The sequence below is a fragment of the Chinchilla lanigera genome, unplaced genomic scaffold, assembly GCF_000276665.1.
Source record: "Chinchilla lanigera isolate Chin_1 unplaced genomic scaffold, ChiLan1.0 scaffold00113, whole genome shotgun sequence".
Lineage (NCBI taxonomy): Eukaryota > Metazoa > Chordata > Mammalia > Rodentia > Chinchillidae > Chinchilla > Chinchilla lanigera.
Genome location: NW_004955514.1, coordinates 1,879,787 through 1,901,277, shown reverse-complemented (window position 1 = coordinate 1,901,277; position 21,491 = coordinate 1,879,787). Strand labels below are relative to the sequence as shown.

The window sequence follows — 21,491 nt, the reverse complement described above, 5'->3', positions numbered from 1 at the left end:
CTTTGCTTGGCCTCTCGGGTGTCTTGCCCAGATCAACAAGCACCACACAGTGGAAGCAACCTAGTGTCTGGCTCACCATCTCACCCTCCCCTGGCTTTCATCTCTGTAAGCCACTTACTCTCTCCATGTTTGTATTTGTCTAGCTTTATTACTTATTCTCATCAGGCAGGTAGATCTGTGTTCTGTAGTCCATTGCTAATATACATGGAATCTTAATCTTTAATATTTCTCGCCCGGAAATATTAAATGTCATGTTACTGGTGATCCTTCTCTTGGTGCTGATTTTAGCATGAATGCCTCCAGGGCAAATCCTCATCAGGTTCGATGCTGCCTTCTGTTGTAATAAATACATTTTATCATGCTAAAGTAGTAGTTATTGATTTACTTTATTGACTATTTTTATTTAAAAATGGGTGTTGGATTTGGTCTGATGCCATTATAGCAGCTACGAAAATGAGCTTTTATTCTTCTCTTGGCTCTGTTACATAATTTATTATGCTATTGAATTTCTTAGTATTGAACTATCCATGCATTACTGAAATAAACCACACACAATATGATTTAATATTTTTAATGGGCTGTTGGGTTCTTTTTTATAGGTTGCTGGGTAATATTTTATGAAGGGTTTTTGTACTAATATTCATAAAAGAGATTGGCATGGAGTTTTGCATAAGGTCTGTATGAGATTTTGGTATCAATGTACACTTTCTTTTTTAAAGGATTGGGAGCTTTTCCTTTTTTTTGTTTGTTTGTTTTTTTGGTTTTTCTCCGGTACCGGGAACCGAACTCACGACCTTGCGCTTGCCAGGCAGGCGCTTTGCCGCTCAGCTAAATCCCCAGCCCCTAGGGAGCTTTTCCTTTTATAGGCTTGGGAACTGCTTGTTCTCTGAGACTTTCTGACATTCCCATGTCAAATCATCCAATCTAGTATGGGCACCTCTTTGGCAACTTCATTTCTTCTCTTGGAATTGGTCTGTTTAGACTTTCTGTTTTACCTGTGGTTACTTTTAATAAATTATATTTTATGAGACATGAATTCCATCCAGGTTTCATATTTATCTTCATAAAATTGTGTATTTGTTATTTCTAATTCCCTTTTTATGTGACCTTCTCCCCTTGAGGTATTTTTATTTGTATTTTTCCCATTTTCCTTTTCTATTATGATTTTTAAATTTTAATTTTAATTAGTACATGTTTGCAGTACATAATGATTACACCCACTGTGTACATAACATCTTTTTATGTTCTCTTTTCACCCTCCCCCACCTTTCTTTTGCTTAATTAGGTTAGTTAGATTAGGTTAGGTATTATATACTTTGTTAAGTTTTTTAAAGATCATCTTTGTTACTTGTATGATAGTTTTGTTTTATAGCCACTAATTTCTGCTTTTATTAGTAATTTCTTCTTTTTCTTCAAAAAAAATTTTTGTTGTTACTTTTCTCTTTTGGGTTATAGGCTTCATTCATTCATTTTCATCCCCCCTCTGCCCAGGGATTGATCTCAGGAAGTATTGAGCTACATCCCCGGCCCTACTTATTTAGTTATTTACTACTTTAATTTTGAGACAGGGTCTTACTACATTGCCCAGGCTGGCCTTGAACTTAATCTTCCTGCCTCTGCCTCCCAAGCAGCTGGGATTACAGGCAAGCACCACAGGGTTTCCTTCTGTCAGGCTTCTCTTCATGACCTAATGTGTGATCCGTTTTCACCAGTGTCCTTGGGTATCTGTAAAGAAGGTGTACCCTTACTGTCAACACCGAGCACAGAGTCGGTGCCTCCTCAGCCGCACTGCCCTGAGCTCCTGGGTTGCACACCACTTACCTCCCTGCACATACTCAGTTTCAGTCACATGTATCTCCCTCCCACCCCAAGATAGTTCACTCCTGCACTGCACTTTTATTTTTAGTACTGGGGTCTGACCTCAGGGCCTCACACTGAGCAACATGGCCCTTTTCTATTTTGTATTTTGAGACAGGATCTTGCTGATTTTCCCAGGCTGGGCTCAAACTTACAATCTTCCTGTATCAGCCTCCCAGAGTGCTGGGATTGATGGCATGCGCCACCACGTCTGGCTGGTCCAATAATGCATTTTGACAGTGCTCATGAAGGAAAAGGAGACATGCATCAATTCACTGAAGTTTTACTTGGTAAGTACCCAGAGGACTGGATGAATGGCCCTCTGCAGGAGTGTCCTGGACCTCCACCCTGCTCCTGACTGGCTCTGCTGACCCCACTGCCATGTGACTAAATATTTTGGAACACACACGGGTAGGTATGTCATCTACATGGTAGCCCACCACATAATATGCAGCGCTGTTTACCATACATCTAGCACCTGAGAGTTATGTTCCTTGTTCCTACCTGAACACATTTTCATAATGTTTAGGAAGGCCAGGTGGGCACTGGGAATTCTTGGACTCATAGAGATCACTCCCAAGATTTGGTGGTGTGGGGAGAGCTCCTGACCCACTCGCCACCCAGCTCCCTTCTCACCGCACCTCCAGCTCATCCCAAACCACAAGGAGCTTGAACATCCACAGGCAGAAGCCCCAGCCCGTCCAGCCCACCTCACTGTTCTCCCCACAAACACCCGCCTGCACTGCTTGAGTGGGTCCATGGTGGCCGCTCTGGGCTGGCTCCCCTGGGCGCGGGTGGAGGTGAGAAAGGGTCTCTCCAGGTGTGCTCATCCCAGCTGGAGGGTGGCCTTAACTTTCCACTGACACATTAATTAACTGAATTGCAGGATACCAGTTGGTGTTGGGAGAGCTGATTGGTGCAGGGAAACCTGCACCCCTGCACCCCTGATGTCACAAGCATAGTAGTGAAAGTGGCGTGAGTACAAAGGAAAGTAGTTTGTCTTTCCCATCTCACAAGGGACTCTGGTTTTCCTGCTTCAAGACCACTCCTGTGGATACAGGAAAATACAGTTCTTTAATCAATGACCTTTCACTCTTCACCTCCAAGCCAAGAGCCACCTGGCCCCTCAGAGTTGCTGGTCTCACCCCTAAGAGGTGCTTTCCTGTGCACCCACCAGGCCCATGTCGTCTCCCAGGAGTCCATGTCCTGGCAGCCAGGGGGCTCCATGTGGCTGCTCCTTCTGTCCAGTGGCACCAACGGAATAGTCAGGGCCCAGCCATCGCTGGTACGCTACGACTCCGTACACTCTATCTTGCCTCATCAGCCACCTTGAGTATAAGTCACTTTCTCATTTCCGAAGCAGAACTCAGTCTCACTGAACACGTGCCCACTCCTCCATTGCCCTGGTTCCTTCACATACTGAGCTAGCTACCCCCACACTCCAACGTCCCTGGTCATGGGTACAGCCTGCTCAGCTGGCTCCACACATCCCACCTGTGCCACAGTGACCACCTCTCAGGCACACTGTGACCTCCTGGAACACCTGCCATCTGCTATGAACTCACCAGCTAAAACTCCCACAGGAGACCTGTTAGGGTAATGCCCTGGATCCAGGACAGGCTGTGGCCCAAGGGTTCCTTAGTCTCCCTTCCTGACCTCCGTGTGTGTGTGTGTGTGTGTGTGTGTGTGTGTGGCCTCCAGGAGTGCAGGCACCCAAGGGCCTTCATATAATAAGACCATGCTCCAGGGCCAGCTCTGATGGACAGGCAGACGTGTGCCTGGTTCTCAGCACCTCAGGTCAGGGTTCGAGGGTAGAGGCTGCTTTGCCTGCTCTCTGTTGTCTGTATGGTTTTTGAGAGTTTGACAAGTTCAAGATTCCCTGTCCATCCAAGAGAACCACAGCCCTGAGTGAGGACTTTTAAATGTAGGCTGCGCCCTGCTCATCTGAAGCTCTTTATCTGAGCTGGGCATTGCCAACCTCTAAGGACCCCTGACCTACTTCCCCACAAATGGCATAGTGTCCCCTGCATAGCACTTACCACCTCTCCTCCTCAGTAACTGGGGCTCATGTAGCTGGCCAATGAGTGTCACAAAAGCTATGGCCATGCCTTCAGTCCCTACTGAAGGCTCCAGCCCTGAAAGGAGGAGACTCAGGAGGCTTCTGATGGACAGGGGGCAGCCTTGTTCCCTGACAAGGCCTGACTGGGCAGACGGTCCTCCAGCAGGTGAGTCCTGTCCTTCCCTGAGCAAGAGCTCAGCCCTTACTAGAAACGCATGGTCAGAACCGCTCTTTGCTTGTCCACACCGTGCCTCGTCGCAGGGCTTGGCCCTGACAAGCAAGAGCGCTGCCCGGGGGAAGCTGGTGGAGGAAACGGGGCTCACCCTCCAGGTGACAAGGGTAGATGAAAGCCAACTGATGATGGCACAGCAGGGGCGCGAGGACCTGCACCCAGGCCCAGCAGTGAGCAGGGGGTGGAACAACAGGGGAACCACAAAGGTGTGGGCTGACAAGGAGGACAGCACCCGACAGAGTGACACAGCAGACCAGCTGGGAGTGCCAGAGGCCTTAGAGAATAGCCAGTGAAGCACGGAGCGGGTGGGGCATTTGTGCTTGTTCACAATCAGAAAGAGAAAGGATGGGCTGAATGGGTTCAGCGAAAAAGCTGTTGTCTGTAAAAACCCTCACCTCGGTTTGTTATGTGACTCAGTGGAGTCCTTTCACTTGGGCATGAAAAAGTCAACTCAGTAGCTTAAGCAAAAAAGGACAGAAAACAAAGAAAGAAGGGAGGAAGCTGGGCATAGTGGCGCACACCTGTAATCCCAGCACTAGGGAGGCTGAGGCAGGAGGATCGCTGCAAATTCAAGACCAGTCTGGGCTACAAAGTAAGCTCCAGGCCAGCCTTCACTGCATAGCGAGACCGTCTCAAAAAAAAAAAAAAAGAGGTAGGGAGAGAAGGAAGAGGGGAGGAAGGCCTGAGGAGGAAGGGTGTGCCCCAGTGACCCACAGCTCTCCCACTAGACAGTATCTCTTGAAGGCTCCACCCCCTCCAGTGGCCCACACCAGGGATTCCTCCACACCAGCACGCAGCCCCGCCTGGCACCTCTGAGCCGACACCAAGACTCAGTCCAGCAGATAAGGCTGCCATGTGCACCATCACAGCAAGTCCCAGCGCACAGAGACAGTCAGTGACACGCTCAGGGCTGGTCTGCCTACCTGCCACGCCCCGACCACAGAGCTATGGAAACGTACCCCTTTCAGGGGGCGTTTAGGTATGTGGAGGGAAGACATAGCCGGCCATGCAGACATGGGCCTTAAGAAGGTGGCTGTGGCCCTTGGCAGACAGAGGGAGCGGCCTGTGGAAAGGAGGGCCTGGCCAGCCTCCTCTTCCTGACCACTGTGTCCTTGAGAACAGTCCCGGGATGGGGTGTGTGGCACTGCTAGGCAGGTGCGGACTTGTCATTTGTCCCCACGCCCACACGCCCACCTCCATGGGCACACATGATGCTCGAGATCTGGCATACAAAGTGCCCAGGCCAGAGCTTCCAGCACCACACTGCGCTCCTGGGCCTTTGCTTCAGTCCCCCATCAGGGAAGGAACAATGCAGGATGATGTAGAAGAATCTGCAGAGGCACATTTTCCACCGTGTCACGGGCTGCATTTATTAGGGCCATGGGCAGCATGGAATACGGAGCGCGGCTCTGCCTCGGCACTGGGGCAGGCTCTGCGGTCTGCAGGGTGACGGTCACTGCCCTGTGTGCTCCCTTCCTCTCAACGGCCGGTCCCCAGGCAGCCCTGCAACACACAGTGCCCCACACCTGAGCACATCCCAGTGCAAGTTGCCTCAACTTCCCTCAAGGGCACAGTCAGCTCTCAGAATCTACTACGGCTTCCACATGCATGCACAGATTCAACCAACCCTGGATCAAAATAACATTATAAAGGAAAAATAAAACACAATATAACAACAAAAATATGAATTTAAAAACACAGCATAACAACTAATTCCACAGCACCCCCACTGGGTACTGTATGTAAGGCAGAGATGATCTAAATATACCCAAGGACGTCTCCATTCCTCTAGGGCCTAGAGCACCCAAGGGCACAGGACGAAGGCCCGCAGCACGGTAAACGCTTCTGGGGCTGACCGTAAGGCCGACAAGCCTTCGGCATTCTCTCCTGTGGACCTCGAGAAATGGAAGCGGCTTCGTTCCCACACGCAGACCGCGCTTCCCATGAGCCTGGCTCCCTGTTCGGCTGCACACCCTGGCAGAGGCACGGCCCACTGCTGCAGACAAAGGGATGGGCTCGCCAGGGCTGCACTATGGAGCACTGCCCAGGAGCGGCTCCTTCCAGCTTGGCCTGATGCGGGCACCCAGGGAAGGGTTCCGAGCGGAACTCTGCACTCCGGGAGGTGGGAGGCCCACCTGGCAAGTTCATGATCAACCTCGAGTTCTCAGAGGAAATGTGGTTTCCACCACTTTGGGAGATGGTTTATCACTAAGGTTTGTTCTGTGTACTGAAAAAAGACAGATTGGAATGCTAGTGGACACCCTCTTAATAAATCTCTCAAGAAGGGACAGGTACAAAGCAGGATAATCCACATATCTGAGGAGAAAAGCTTTACTAGGAGAAAACTTTTTTTTTTTTCTAAATTTAGTGCTATCAGAGCCAGGTGTCATGACCCATCCCTGTAACCTCAGCATGCAGACAGGAGGCTGAGGCAGGAGGATTGCAAGTTTCAGGCCAATCTTGGCAACTGAGTCAGGTGCTGTCCAAAATTAAAAAGTAAGAGCAGTTGGGGATACAGCTCAGCAGCCCCCAGGTCCTCTCAAGTGACACCACTGTCAGGAGGGAATCTGCTCTCCAGGTGCAAATGGGGAAGGGACAGAGCAGCAGCCACAGCCACCAGAGCTTGGAAGATCTAAGCACTGTGCTGCGCGCAGTGGCCCCACAAGAGGCTAATTCCAGAGCCCGGCTCTAGCGTCCCATTGCTGGCACAGGCCGCCGCTTCACAGCTGGTGCATCGCCCCTCTGTGGGTCAGCACGGGCCCCACCTGCGGTCTCCCAGGAAGACTCTCCTAGCCCAACTCTAAGGAGCACCATGCAGCTCTTATGCCTGTGAGGCATCAGAAGAGCTGAAAGCATGTGCTCACTCGTAAGCACTTTTGACACATGGTATTTTTTTAAAAAAAGCTTTCTTACCATTCTTCTGAAGAGACTGTGGAAGAAGCTTCTCTTTGGCCTGGGAGCTGGGGGAGAGGCCTTCTCCTCCACACGTTTGTTTTCACTGTCATTGATGTCCTTGAAACACCCGGACTCAATCATCTGGTCGCACAGAGGGCAGAGGAGCCGTGGGACACGGTGAGTCAGGGTCTCCCGGTGCCGTCAGCTCCCAGCAGCCTGCCCCAAGGCGGACCCTGCAGACCCCCCACTGCTCCAGTGCCCCTCCCTGGAGTCCCACTGCCCTGCCTCCTGACCTCTTCTTAGGATCAGTAATGTGAACCCCCCTCCCAGTGTACCCCCAAAGTCGCCCTGCTGAGGGAAGAGGATTCCAGGAGGGTGGCACGCCCCACCGGCACAAAGATGGCCACCTCTGTCCACTTCCCGTAACCAGGACCAGAGCAGCTACCATGTTTCTGGCATGGTCTCGGCTTGCCCGTGGTCTAGGCCTGGGGTCAAAAGTCTTGCACAAGTCAGGCTTGGTGGCACACACCTGTAACCCCAGCACTCTGAAGGCTGAGGTAGGAGGGTCACTGCAAGTTCAGGCCCAGCCTGGGCTACATAGTGAGTTCAAGGCCAGCCCAAACTACATAGTAAGACCTTGTCTCAAAAAACACCAAAACAAAACAAGTCTTGGATAAATTCACCTCCCACACTCACACATTTTTGTCATTTGGGAACTAGCATGAACCCGCTCTGCTGGACGTGGCCATACCTCTTTCTGCCAGGGGATGGAGACACACCCTGTTGCAAACTGAGCATAGAAGTTGTCATCTGCGGTGTCCAGGTAGACGCCTTTCACCACGGAGAACCGCCCAATATCTAAGACATCCTTACAATAAATGGCATTTGGCTGTACAGCAAGAACAGAGAGGCGTAACTTACGAGATGGCCAGAATAACTGCCAGCTACAAAACCCAAGTACAAACACTGCTATTCCACCTCCCTCTTTTGAAGCATTTTCCTAATTCATACAAGGCGAGTGCTCTGACCTGGAAGTTCCTGAGATCTTTCTGGAAATGCCCCCTGCTAAACACACACACACTCACACACACACACACACACACCCTCCTGACAGCCCTTCTCTTTGCTCAGTGGAAAACGGATGTTACAAAGCAGGCACGGAGAAGGGTGGGATGAGGCTTCAGCTGGAAGACTCCGGGCAGAACCAGAGCGCTGTGCAAAGCACAGCGACCAGCAGCCGTGCAACCTATGAGAGCCCAGGGTGCCCCCTCCAAGCACCCATTTCCAGACTGTGACAGTGGCAGCACCCTTGTGCCCAGCTGGGCTCCCCAGATGCCACCAGTACCCTCCCTCCTGCCCAGCTCCACGGGTGCAGAGTCCTCCCGAGACCCCACCCTGGCCACGCTGTCCTGGGTGCTGGGGCTGGCCACCTGGCAGGGCTGTCCAGGCCTGAGCCTCCACCTCCTGCCAGAGCAGCAGCTTGTGCTTCCTGGCTGATGACACGGAACAGAGCTCGGAAGCTCCAGGCCCTGTCTGCCCAGGAAGGAGGCGGCCTGTGGGTGTGAGAAAACCATGCCTACCAGAACTCATGCAAACCCCAATGCCAGAGTCAAAGCATGGCACTGTGGTCACGGGCAGCATGGCCCTTATGGCAGCTGCTGTCCGTTCACTCACCCCACGAGGTGGGGAGGCAGGGCCCAGGGAGGGCACCCAGAGACCTGAGTCTGGCCCTGGCCTACACCCCACACCACCCCACACCAGCAGGCCCTGCTTCGGCTGTGACCACGCTGGGCTGTGCTGAGGACCAGCTCCCCCAGGCTCACAGACACAGTCTGGGATGGCCCCATATTCCCCCATGCCCCCCCTCCTCAAGACAGTGGAAATGTCCCTCCCTGGAGACTGCCTTCCCTTCTCCCAACTCCAGGCAGCCTCATCTCGGGCCACTTGGTCCCTCTGACGTCCCTGCCACACAGTGCCTGCAGGACAGTGCCTTCCTAGTGTATGCAGCAGGACGCGCTCCGGGGAGCAGAGGCCTTGCCTGTCTTGTTCTCCCTGTGGCCTAAATTCCTAGAGTGGGGCCTGGCAGGTAGCAGGCTTTCACTAAATCACTAGGAAGAAGTTACTATTACGGCATACAAGTCTCAAGTGTTCTGAACATGTGAGTTATGAACTTTCTCAGGTGTATAGTGTAAGACTCACTTTGTTGGCTTACGAACGAATCCCACTTATGAACAATTCTCCCAGAATGGAACCTGTTCCTAAGGCAGGAACCTGCTGTATAAAGTAAACCTAGGAAGTCCTACAGCTGAAAATATCGTCAATGTACATCTATCTTAATTCCATCAAACCCTGCAAATTCCCTTACCTTCAAATGTCTAGAACAGTGGTGGTGAACCTATGGCATGCTCTCTGCAGCGGGCTGTCTGTATCATTGAAAGCTCTGTTACTGTGTTTTTCTTTTCATGTTTGAGCTGTTTTTTTCTAAACTAAAACATCAGTGTTCAGGTTTAACTGCAGTGTTGGGACTTTGCAATAAATAAGTGGGTTCTGGGTTGCAGTTTGGGCTCTCGTCTCTAAAAGGTTCACTGTCACTGCTCTAGAATGTAAATGTCACAGCCGATTCAGGCGAGAGTCCAGCCTGTGTTCATTCATTCATCTGCTCATCATTTATATGCACCAAATCCCTGGCAGGTACTGGCAAGGCCAGGCCTGTGCTGAACCCTTTGGAGATGTGATCTCATTTGGTGCAAACAGGAAGGCCCCAAGGAGGCACAGCACAGCGCTGTGGGGGGGTCCTGTGGGGGCAGTGTGCAGACTAACACAGCAGCTGCGTGCAGTATGGGAAGGTGGCACAGGACGGAAGGGAGAGCAGCTCCGAAAGGCACCCTGGGATGTCTGCAGTGGTGCATGGGTCTCTGGGAAGGGCAGCAACAGCTGACAGCGGACCCTGGGCCCTGGAGACATAGTGTTTCTAGGAAGGTGACAGGGGACGAAGGAAAAAGCAGCAATGATGGAGCAGAAGCCACACCCGGGCTGTTCCTGGGGACTCTGTATCTGCTTCAACCACAAGTGTGTTCCTGGGGACCCAGGGACTCCAGGCAGTGTACTCACATCGGGACGGAAAGGAGGCTCTAGCATATTTGCCTCCAGCCTGCTGAAGTTAATGTCCTTGAACACAGGGTGTTTCTTCACCCCAGCAGCACCGTCGCCCTTGCAGCCCAGCCGTTCATTTGGATTCTTGGCGAGCAACTACGCAAGGCAGAAACAGTCAGTGTCAGGGTCTGCAGGGAGATGTAAAGCCGCCCTCCGTGGTGACTGAAGGGCTGGGGCCGCCGAGGGCACCAGCATCTAAACAAACACAGCCACGCGTCCAGTTCTGACTATTAGCCAAACTGCCAGATCTTACGCATTAGAGGTAGGCTGCTTCACAGAAGGTGGGGCTCAAGTTTTCCCTTTGAGCTCTCAATAAGTAAGGGTTTGGCTAAGTTAAATCCTTAAGTAAAAAAATTTAATTATGAAAAATTAGAAGATTCTACAAAGGAAATAAAACTACTGAGGACTTCAAAGATACCACTGTAAAGCTGTTATACAGTTTAATTAGAAACCACTTTTCATCTATTCATTAAATAGATCTCTAACGGCCTCAGGGGAGGCAAAAATTTAGTAAAATTCTTTCCAGAAATTGTATATTCTTTAAATTAATAGAAAATGCCTCCAAAGTATCCTTACAAACATATTTACCATTGGCACAAATTCAAACAAGCCTTGTTCCATGATTATAATTATCACAATTGTGAATCAGAAAAGGTCATGCCGCTAGCAGTGGTGCCACATGACTATAATCGAAGCTGCTCAGGAGGCTGAGGCACAGAACTGCTTGAGCCCAGGACTTCAGGGCCAACCTGGGCAATGCAGCAAGAGCCTGTTTGCTCTACAGCAAAGCAACACACTAAAGGTCCAGAGCTCTGCACACAGCCAGGACAGGGCTGGGACACGAGAGCCAGGGCCACATGCCACCAGCTGCCTACTTTTAAAGTAAGGCTTTGCTGCCACACAGCCATGGCCTGGTTTACCCCTGCTGTGACTGCTGAGCACCGCAACAGCACCACTGAGGTTGTTGTGGAGACCTGCGATACCCAATGATGACTTACAGAGGAACCTGCTGACCCAGGCCAAGGCAGATGCCCACTCCTCCAACTTCCCCGAGTATGAATCGTGGAATCACGTCCCGGGCCTGGAAGACAGTCTGGTCTGCTTCTCTGAGGCCCCTGCGCTTGCTCCGCCCTCAGGCTCTGAGCTGTTTGCCTTCCTGGGCTTTGCTGTGCCTGGGCCTGAGCTCCCCAGGCTACAGCTCCCTGAGACCTATGCCCAGCACTGGATCAGGCTCCCCTCTTCCAAAAGGACAGCCTCAAACATCCTCCACTCATCCATGTGACTCTAGGCACAGCAGATGCAACAACCCTTTGGGTAACTGTGCTTCCAGCCTCCACTCACTCCTCTCGAAGCTCCCAAGGCAGAGGCTGTGTCCCCAGCACCTCAGCAGAGCAGGTGCTCAATAACAATTGCTCAGTGCATTCGTTCTGCACATGCTTTGTAAATCTGCAACAGATCTGAAAATTAAGTGTAATGCCAAATACTCTTCCTGCATCTCAAGGGATCCCTGACTCCAGCATTAGGTGTGCTCTCAACATCCCCAGCTGAGGGCTGCAGTGGTTTCAACAGTCACATGTTGAAACTCGATCCTCAAAGCCACAGTATCAACAGGTGGGGACTTCAGGGGGCGAAAAGGGCATAAGGACGGGGCCCTCAAGAATGGGACTCATTCCTTATCCAAGGTCCGAGGGAGCCTGCTTGCCTTGCCACCATGGTAGGCCACAGTGAGAAGCTGGCTGCTACAAGCCAGAACTCGAGCCCTCACCCGACACCGGGTCTGCTGGCACCATCTCGGCCTTCCACGCTCCAGACTGTGAGTGGGACATTTCTGGTGATTATCTGCTCAGGGATTCTACTACGGCAGCCCGAGCACATCAAGACGTGGCCTGCAGGCAGCACAGGATTGTGCCTGGGCACTGGGACTCCTGCTGCTACTTACTGTGAGTCACAGAAACAAACAGAACTTTTCACTATCTTAGCCATCCACTGTGAAGAGTAAATGAGATACCGAAAAGTAGAAAAGCATACAAGTGTCAGGGAAGTCTGACTTCCCACCTGGATTACTGTGAAGAGCCAACCGTTCTCCTTCCTCTTCTCACGTCTCCCCACTCCCTGTGAGCTAACACCCTAACCTCACACCACACCTGGCTCATTCCTTCTGCGATGTGTGGGTGGCACACAGGCCCTGTGACAGCACATGAAGAGGGCGTGAGGGCTACGCACACCCGAGCCTGGCCCGGGCGCAAGGCCCATCCCTGCAGGAGCACCTCCTCTCTGCTCCTGTTCAAGTTAGCAGTGAATCCTGAGCTGTCTGCCTCCATGCTGTTGGTTGGACGTGAAGCCGTTCCTCAGGGACCAGCTGCTGAGGATGGGGACGCGCACCGAATGCCCGGTCTTCATTATCTCACTGCCTCGGGAGTTGTCTCACTGACGGAGGGGGGCTCGGGAGGTCATCTCGTCACAGGGAGCTGAGAATCCCCGGACACACTGCCCGCTGCCTGGTCACCAGATTCAGCACAGCGGGATTTCATCTTAAAAATCTTTAAGCCCTTGTTTCTGTCCTGTTCATAGCACCCACCAAATTCTACTTTTCTTCCTTCATCATTGTTAAGGGTTAGGCCTAATGTTAAATTGTGAGCTTCTCAGGGACAGGCTCTACTTCTGTTTTTACATCCCTGCAGCCCACCAGACTGCCCTGTGTGTAGCACGCACTCACTCCCATTTATCAAACTGAACAGAAGCAGAGCTCAATCAGAACGTTGTGAAATGCTGTCAGTTCAGCAGTAAGCCTGTAACACACATCACTTTGTATGTGGAAATAAAATGAAAAAAGACCAGAATAATTATCGTCCAGTCACTGCCACTCACATAGCTACAGTACAATTGCTGGTGATTCCAACACAGATGCAGGGGACCTGTGCCTGGCTGCTCACGTTCCATCCCTGCCCCTAAAAGCCACTCTCACCCTGTGGCACAGTCTCGGCATCCCAGGACCAGCAGGCCCTTGTCAGCTCCACTCCAAGCAGCTTCCTCTCTGTGTCTGCCTGCCCTCCTGTGTGCTGGCTCCTGTCCCCTCCTGGGGCTTCTGCTCAGGCCATCACATTGGAGCCTCCCCTCCACACTGGCAAATCCTACAGGCTCTGGTTTCAGATCTATCCAGAATCTGATCCCTTCTCATCTCTGCTCTGCCACCCCCATGTGGACCTGAGCTGCTGCAAAGTCCCTGCCAGCCTCCCTCCTGCCAGCACTCTGTCCTTACATCCTGCCACCCATGCAGTTTTCCCTTCTGTAGCTCCTGGGGCCCCCGTCCTCCATGCCCGGGCCATCTTCTGTCACCACACACCAGTGCTCCTGGTTCTATTCTTGTCTGTCCCCACCCACCCTGCTACAGGATCAGGCACTGGGAGGGCTGAGCCTCTGTCTGCTTTACTGACAGCTATATCCCCAGGGCCTAGCACAGTGCCTGGAATTGAGATGCTCAATGAATCCTTTAAAAATGTAAAAAAAAAAAAAAAAAAAAGATGATTTAAGGTAAGTAATAAAGACAGCTTCTCTCAATTTAGCATCTGGGCAGGCTCGGTGATGTAAATAGTCAGCTCCAAGGGCACACAGAACCCAGCACTCCTCGTTCCGTTCGTGCCTGGTGGGCAGGACCCAGGCTCTGGCCCCGCTGTGGCACAGGATGCTCACAGCAGCCTGGAGGCGGTGGCATGCCAAGAAGCCTATCTGTCCGGCACCACCATGCAACAGGTGCCATAGCCTGCGAGTCAGATGTCTGTAATTCGGGCACTGGTTTAGAGGGAAGAATGGGCAGAGACAACCTTCCCATCTCAAAAGACATCAAAGGTTAGTTTTAGGTCTCATCTCACACACAGCCGGTCAGTGAGGCAATTCTCAGCTGTGTTCTGAAGACAAAATGCTAACTGTGGCCCCTCTCCTCCCTCTCAACAGCGGCCTCTGGAAAAGGAAGCCACGCTTTCCTTTTGACTTTTACTCTGCTTTCATCAGAAACCCAATGAAGTCGCTGCGCAGCTCAGATCGGAACTGTTTCCCCCCCGCCTTTTAGTGTGACTGAGAGGAACCCCAGGCAGGTGGCTGGAAAGGGAGCGGCAGGCTGTGTGCCTCCCAAACCTCTGCCTGCTGGGCAAGGCTTCTGAGGCTGGGCACCACTGGCCCCTGCCCACCTGAGCACTACAGTGTCCCCAGCTGGCTGCAGACAAGGAGCACGAGCTAGATGTCTACCTTCCCGGTGCCGCGGACCCGGACCCACCATCCTGCAGATGGATTTGGTGTCCTCTGAGAACTTCTCTGAGTATTCCTCCGTGTCCTTCCGCACTCTCCGCTCGACCTCTTCCCGCTTGACTTTCTCTTTGGGCTTTCTGAATGGACAATGTCCCTGAATCATTTCATATATCAGACAGCCAAGTCCCCACCAATCAGGACTAAATGAGTACTTTTCATTATTGATAACTTCTGGAGCTACATAACAAATATAGGAAATTTAATTAAATTTTTGTTTTAAATTTTCCCTTCCAAATAATACATTATAAGTGTAAGTGTTCGTTACAACATGGATGAACCTTAAAAACAACTGAAAGAAGGCAAATACAAAGGACCAAATACTGTTTGAGTCTATCTGTATGAAACAGAAAAGCCAGGCATGGTGGCACACAGTATGATCCCAACACACTGGGATGCTGAGGCAGGAGGATTGAAAGAAAGTATAAGCCTGGCCTGGGCAACTTAGTGACTTAGTGAGACCCTATCTCAAAATAAAAAATAAAAAAGGGCTGGGGCTATAGCTCAGTGTGAAGGCCCTGGGTTCAATCCCTACTACTGGAAGAAAAAAAAAAAAAAGAATTCACAAATCTATAGGGATGGAAAACAAACTGTGCTTGGCAGGCCCAAAGGCACCCTTAATCCTATTAGGTTTCTTTTCAGGGGATAAAAAATGTTCTGCAATTAGTGCTGATGGTCATACAACTCTGCAAATAAACTAAGATCCAAAGCATTACACATAAGCTGTACGGTATGATAGGTGGATGCTATCTGAATGAAGCTGTGGTTTTAAAAGTTTCTCTGCTCATTCTGGAGGAGGCGAATTGCTGCATGGCTCAGGGTTTGTGACAAGGGACGACAGTGCTATAGGGAAGACCATCCTGAGGGTGCTCCCTCCACCCAGAGCCACCCAAGGGTCCCAAGTACCCTGCCAACGTCTGATCCTCTGCTCCTTGCCTGAACATGTGGGTGACTATGTCACCTATGCTGTGAATATCCCAGACACCAGCAAGGGCAGGAACAGGGAGGAGGTCTCCTGTAAAGCTCCAAGAGGCCACCAGAGAGACACTGGCCCTGCCCACAGAGCGTGGGAATAACCACATCACAGTGGTTTCCCAGGGGGCCAGCATGGCCCTACACCCTCATATGACCAGAGACCCCAGGCTCAGAGCCCTCTGTGGGCCTCACTGCTTATCTGTATAAGGGGCTGCAGACCAAGGGACCCCTCCTCACCCTATGGAACTTCTCCAGGTGCTGGGCAGGAAAGCATGAGGACCACTGAGGTGGCCTGTCACCTACCCATGTAGCCAACGGTTCCAACCCTTCCTCGCACCATCTGGCCTTCCGGGATCTCCACGGCTAAACCAAGATCTGAAATCCGGATGTGCCCTGTGAGTGTTCAAATACGACGCACAGATCACGGGGAGAAGCAATGGCATTTCAGCACATTAGCAATGGGGGAAAACCCTCTTGAAAGTCACAGATGACAGCACAGCATTTCATACTATGGAACCTTTAAACCTAAAATAACATTTAACTTGTTCTCATTTAGTAAAATTCCATACAGTGCATTAAGCTTCACTAACAGCAGGAGATCAGATTTACTCCTGGGAAAGCTCTTTAATCACACACAACAACTAGGTAAGACAGAAACACTGTGTTTTACTTCTATGGAGCTGCCAGGCACATGTATACAAAGAAACTGAATAGTGTACCAACTACAAAGAGCAAGCAAATGACTCCTATTAGAGAATCACTAGGGTTATACATAGGGGGACAGCTATAATAAGTGATATAAAGTTATTTTTTTCTGGACAAGTGATTTAAAGGTTTTTTTCTGGAAAAGAGTCAGGGAAATAGTAAAATTAAGGTACTTGGAAAAGTATACTATGTGTGAATGCCTTGCATACAGGAGGCTATCAACACATGTTGAATTCCCATGAAACTTATTGTAGAAAATAGTCTTATAAGGATAACTGTCATTGAACTTGGATATGCCCTAACGACCTCATTTATTTATACATTTATTTACTGCAGCACCAAGGCTTAGGAGGGGTATAAAAAAAGAGATCAAATAAAGCAAGATGTGAGCCAACAAAAAATATTAATTGGAGGGTAAATGTTCTTATTTTGAGTTTCCCTTCACATGCTTTGAAAACTCAATGATTAACTGAAAATCTAACCATCTCTGCTTCTTGCATAAATACAGGAGATGACAATGCTATCTATGCTGTATTTTTGAAACACACACACCAAATAAATTCCTTTGGTGCTATTTCTACTCTGCATCAACTCAGCCAAGCACTTTAAGCTTCTGTATCAGGTCCCTCTATGAAGTCTATGCCTAGGTATGAAAGGCTGGCTCACTCACCATAGTCATCCAGGAGAATATTCTCTGGCTTTAGGTCTCTAAAGGGGAAGAAACAACAGGCCCAGTTATTCAGAAGACAGTACTGTGATTCCAAAGTGTCCAGCAGAAATGACCACAGGTCCACAGATGTCTCCACGGTGACAAGCAGTAGCCAGAATAGCACAGCAGCAGAGAGCAAAGCCATTTTGCACTGAACTACATCCCCACCCCTTTTTATTTATTAATTTGAGACAGGGTCTCAATAAGTTGCCCAGGGCTCAGACTGGGAATCCTCCTGCCTCAGTCTCCCAGGGTGCTGAGATTGCAACATGTGGCACCATATCAGGTTGCAAAACCACCTTTTCTTTTTCTTTTTTTAAACCGCCCTTTTTGAGCCCTTCATGTTGTCACAGGCTCTCATGACAATAGGCAAGTCAGGAATACTACAAAATTTGTCTCAACAAACAATTTACATATGGTGACAATATAATGAACTGCTCTGGATTTTCATGCAGATATGAAGACATTTCAGTGAGCAAGTGTAAATCCCAGTAAGAGGGAAAGAAAGCAATCAGCCCTTAATAAACGTGGCTCTTAATGAAGCCTGGCTGACGAGGTGACAGGGAAATACTGTGGGGTCACAGCAGGGCATGGTGCAATGGGATCAGACTTAGTAAGACCCTGTCTAAATGAAAAATAAAATTTAAAATGGATACAAATGTAGCTCAGTAAGAAGGCGCTGGGTTCAATCCCTCCAACACACACAATTCAACTGAAAATGTCCTATATTAGAAGACCTCAGTTATGGAGTTAGGCAAGTGTGGATTCAAATCTTGGCCGTGCCACTGATCAGCGGTGCGGTCCTTACCTCTCTGAGCCTCACATTTCCATCTGTAAGAGGGAGGAGTCACTACCCATCCATTCCATGCTACTACAGAGTCTGGATGAGACCATGTTTTCCGTCAGGAAGCATGTAATAAACAGCAGTTACTATGACTCATAGCTTATTGTAGAAGTAGAAAGGTGCTGCAAAATTGTAAGAAATTTAAATCACATAAAGACTAAACTTTCTTCTTCTCCTTCTCCTTCTTTCTTTCACTTTAGTACTGGGAGACAAACCCAGGGCCCAGTGCATGCTAAGCAAGTGCTCAGCCACTGAGCTATCACCCTAGCCAAAAGACTAAAATACCTTCAAGGTAACATCTAAAACGATTTGGTTTTTTTCCCTTCAGAAGAAAATCTTGCTTTCAAAGAATTTATATTTTATCCTGATTTCACATTTGACCCTCTGACAAAAAGCCAGCTGCTCTCACTTCTGGGAAGATGGTGGAGTAGTGAACAGCAGAGAAACAACCTCTCCAAGACCTGCTGTTCAGAACTGGAATATAGCAGTGTGAGAATGCGAAAAAGGAGGGAAGTGGGTCCCCAAGACCCAGCAAGGATCTGAAGCCCATGCATGGGGAGAGTGAAGAGAAAGACTTCAAGAAAGAAGTAGGAGGTTTTGGGGCTTGCTCCCTGAGCCCTGACTTACTGCATGGAATGGGTGGCTCAAACCTGCACACGCACAGTGACTACTGGCGACCCCAGAGCCCTCCACGGAGAAATGCACCAGTGGAACAGAGCAGTGGATGCAGTGGACTGCAGTGGCTGGTGAGTTGTTCAGGTTCAGACATCCCCCAGGAGAGGGTGATTGGCTGGTAGCCTTTTTGGAGAGGGGCAAACTGAGCTCAGAACTCAGAGCAGCTGCGGCCGGCTCCATCTAGTGGCGTCCAGTGTCAGAGTGAGGCAGAACCAAGGTCAAGTCTGCAGGAGGCCAAGGACCTGACCTGAAGCCAGCAGGAACTTGAGTACAAGCCAGCAGGAAGCACACAGAGGGTTGCAGGATGAACAAATCAGATTCCAGCCTCATAGCCAGAAACCAGCATGTATTTTGGTGGAACTAAAGGCACAGGCTTGCTGGATTATCCACTGCCCTGATGTAAATCTATGGTTGGCTTGCTGGGATTAATCAACATGGATCTGGATTCCGTCTGCCCACTTTGTCTACCAGTGACAGCAGAGACACGCCTTAAAGTGGGTATTTTTTTCCTTATTTTCTTTTCTTGTTTTTGTTTTCACCAAAGGCAAACCCAGGAGGCAATAAGATGGAACAATCTGAGAGCCACCCACCTGGACTCTCTGAAGTGGTAATGGTAGAAGTAACAAAGCAGGTGAATGAGGCAAAAAAAAAAAAAAAAAAAAAAAACTAATCAGAGATGGTGACCACAATAGAAGACATGGTTAGTGACTCCAAAGCAAATACAGATTTTTAAAACCCAGAAGGGCTTAGGAAAATGATGGAAATCATGAATGCCCAACATAGGAAAGAAATGAAATCAGTGAAACAGATTCAAAAAGATACCCAGGAGATTAAAAATACCACTGAAAGTATATGCAGCAGAATGAGCCAATGTGAGGTGAGAATAGAATATCAGATAGAGAAGACTGGATTGCGGTTAAGAAGGTGTTGTGGTTTGTGTTCGGATGTCCCCCCAAACTCTCATGCAGTCTTGGGGCAGGCTTCTAGAGTTTATGATTGATTCATGGTCAAATGTTGGGATTATGTGTGTGAGTGCTACACCTGTCCTGGGGTGGGTAGTTTGCATACAATGTAAGAGAGGGAAAGAGGCTTGCCTGCTGCCACTCCCCTCTTTTTTGCTCTTGCTGCATTTGCTATCTTGTGCTACCTTGAAGTACTGCCTCTATGCCCTGCCACCCTGCCTTGGAGTCAGCTGATTATAGACTGAAACCTCTACAAATTGGAAGCTAAATAAACCTTTCCTTCCTTAATTCTGGGTATCAGGTATTCTGTCTCAACAATGAAAGAAAAGTAACCAAGACAGAAAGATTTCTTAAAAATAGCAAGGGACCACTAAAAATCAGTCCAACAGTTGCTAGATGATGCAAAGAAGACTATAAGGTTGATCAGACTCAACGAAAAAGCAAGAGATAGCACAAACAATATTAAAAAAAAAAAAACCTGTTCACAGATGCCATGGCAGAAAACATCCCAAACGGGGAAAAAGAATTTGACATACAGATAAGTGAGACATATAGAACTCCAATTAGCTATGATCAAAAAACTACATCAAAGCATATAATAATCAAGAAATTGTTAGAGAAAGGAAATGAATCACCTACAAAGGAAAAATCAGAATCACAGTATACTTCTCAACACAAACCTGCAAGTCACGGAGAGCTTGAAAAATTTTAGGCACTAAAAGAAAACAACCTCCAACCCAGATTAAAGCTCCCTGCAAAATTATCTTTCAAAATTGATGGAGAAATAAGATACTTCTGTGACAAAGAACATATGAAGAAATGTATGATCACTAAACAAGCACTCCAAAATGTTCTGAAAGACATTCTAGAAAGAGATAATGAGGACTACAACTCCATGAATCCCAACATAATGAACCCACCAGGCAAGGCAAGCAATTAAACAGAAGTGGGAAAAGGGAACCAACAATAAGTCAGTACGTATCAGTTATAACCATGAATGTAAACAGTCTCAATTCACCAAACAAAAGATTGGCAAAATGGATCAAGAAGCAAGAATCAACAATATGCTGTATACAAGAAACATGTGATAGTCAAATGATGGAAAACAATACTCCATGTGAGAGGAACCTCGAAAAAAGCACAGGTAGATATTCTATTTATAGACAAAGTGGATTTCAAGCAAATACTGACTAAGAGAGACAAAGAAGGTCACTACATCCTTGTAAAAGGAACAACCCAAGAGGAAAATATAGCAGTTATAAATATATATACACCAAATACCAGCACACCCAACTATATAAAACAAATATGAACAGACATGAAAAGTCAAATAAACATTAATACAATTATAATGGGGGACCTCAGTACCCTACTGTCACATATACATCAACTCAACAAAAAATCAACAAAGACATATCAGAACTGAACCAAACTTTGGAACAAATGGACTTAGTAGATGTCTACAGAGTGTCCTACCCAACAACATCAGAATACATATTCTTCTCAGCTGCACATGGAATGTTCCCCAAAACAGACCACACACTATCTCATAGAAGTAAATGCAAAAAAAAATTTTTTTTTTGCTTTTCTCTTCTTTATCTCTTTCCTTCCAAAGTTTTTTCCTATTTTACAATATCTATTATACAGTTTGGATCTTATTTACTCTTTCAGCTTCTCACACTAGGGAGACAATATAATGTATACACATGTGTATCTGGTTTATTTCCCTTATGAGTATGGTCTGAATTAATGCAAAGGAATTAAAATCATCCCACGCATATTATTAGATCATGGTACAATGAAATTGTAAATCAATGGCAAAAGAAACCACAAAAATGTCATAAACACCCCAAGTTAAATAACACCCTCCTGAACAACCAGTAGATCACAAATGAAATTAAAGAAGAAATTAAAGTAATACCAATAAAGGGGCTGGGGATTTAGCTCAGCGGCATAGCGCCTGCCTGGCAAGCGCAAGGTCGTGAGTTCGGTTCCCGGTACCGGAGAAAAACCAAACAAAATAAATAAATAAATAAATAAATAAAGTAATGCCAATATGACACACTAGAACTAATGGGACCCAGTGAAAGCAGTCCTATGGGGGAAATTTATAGTGGCAAATTCTC

At 48.5% G+C, this 21,491-nt stretch overlaps 1 protein-coding gene across 5 annotated transcripts in view; it reads right to left on the bottom strand.

The window, feature by feature from the left end:
- Positions 1-5,492: 5,492 nt before the first annotated feature.
- Positions 5,493-21,491, bottom strand: part of Grk4 (G protein-coupled receptor kinase 4) — a 58,645-nt gene continuing 42,646 nt past the window's right edge. For 2 of the 5 annotated variants that reach the window (XM_005408756.2, XM_013506761.1), the window contains 7 exons: positions 16,846-16,883; positions 15,774-15,863; positions 14,467-14,675; positions 10,155-10,292; positions 7,795-7,932; positions 7,062-7,184; positions 5,493-5,651 (listed from right to left, as the gene is read on the bottom strand). In XM_005408756.2, coding sequence (XP_005408813.1) covers positions 5,628-5,651; positions 7,062-7,184; positions 7,795-7,932; positions 10,155-10,292; positions 14,467-14,675; positions 15,774-15,863; positions 16,846-16,883 — 760 coding nt within the window. In that variant the 3' untranslated portion in view covers positions 5,493-5,627. Of the gene's footprint in view, positions 5,652-7,061; positions 7,185-7,794; positions 7,933-10,154; positions 10,293-14,380; positions 14,676-15,773; positions 15,864-16,845; positions 16,884-21,491 lie in introns of those variants that run through there. The other 3 variants (XM_005408752.2, XM_005408754.2, XR_001231762.1) reach the window with 3 other exon arrangements.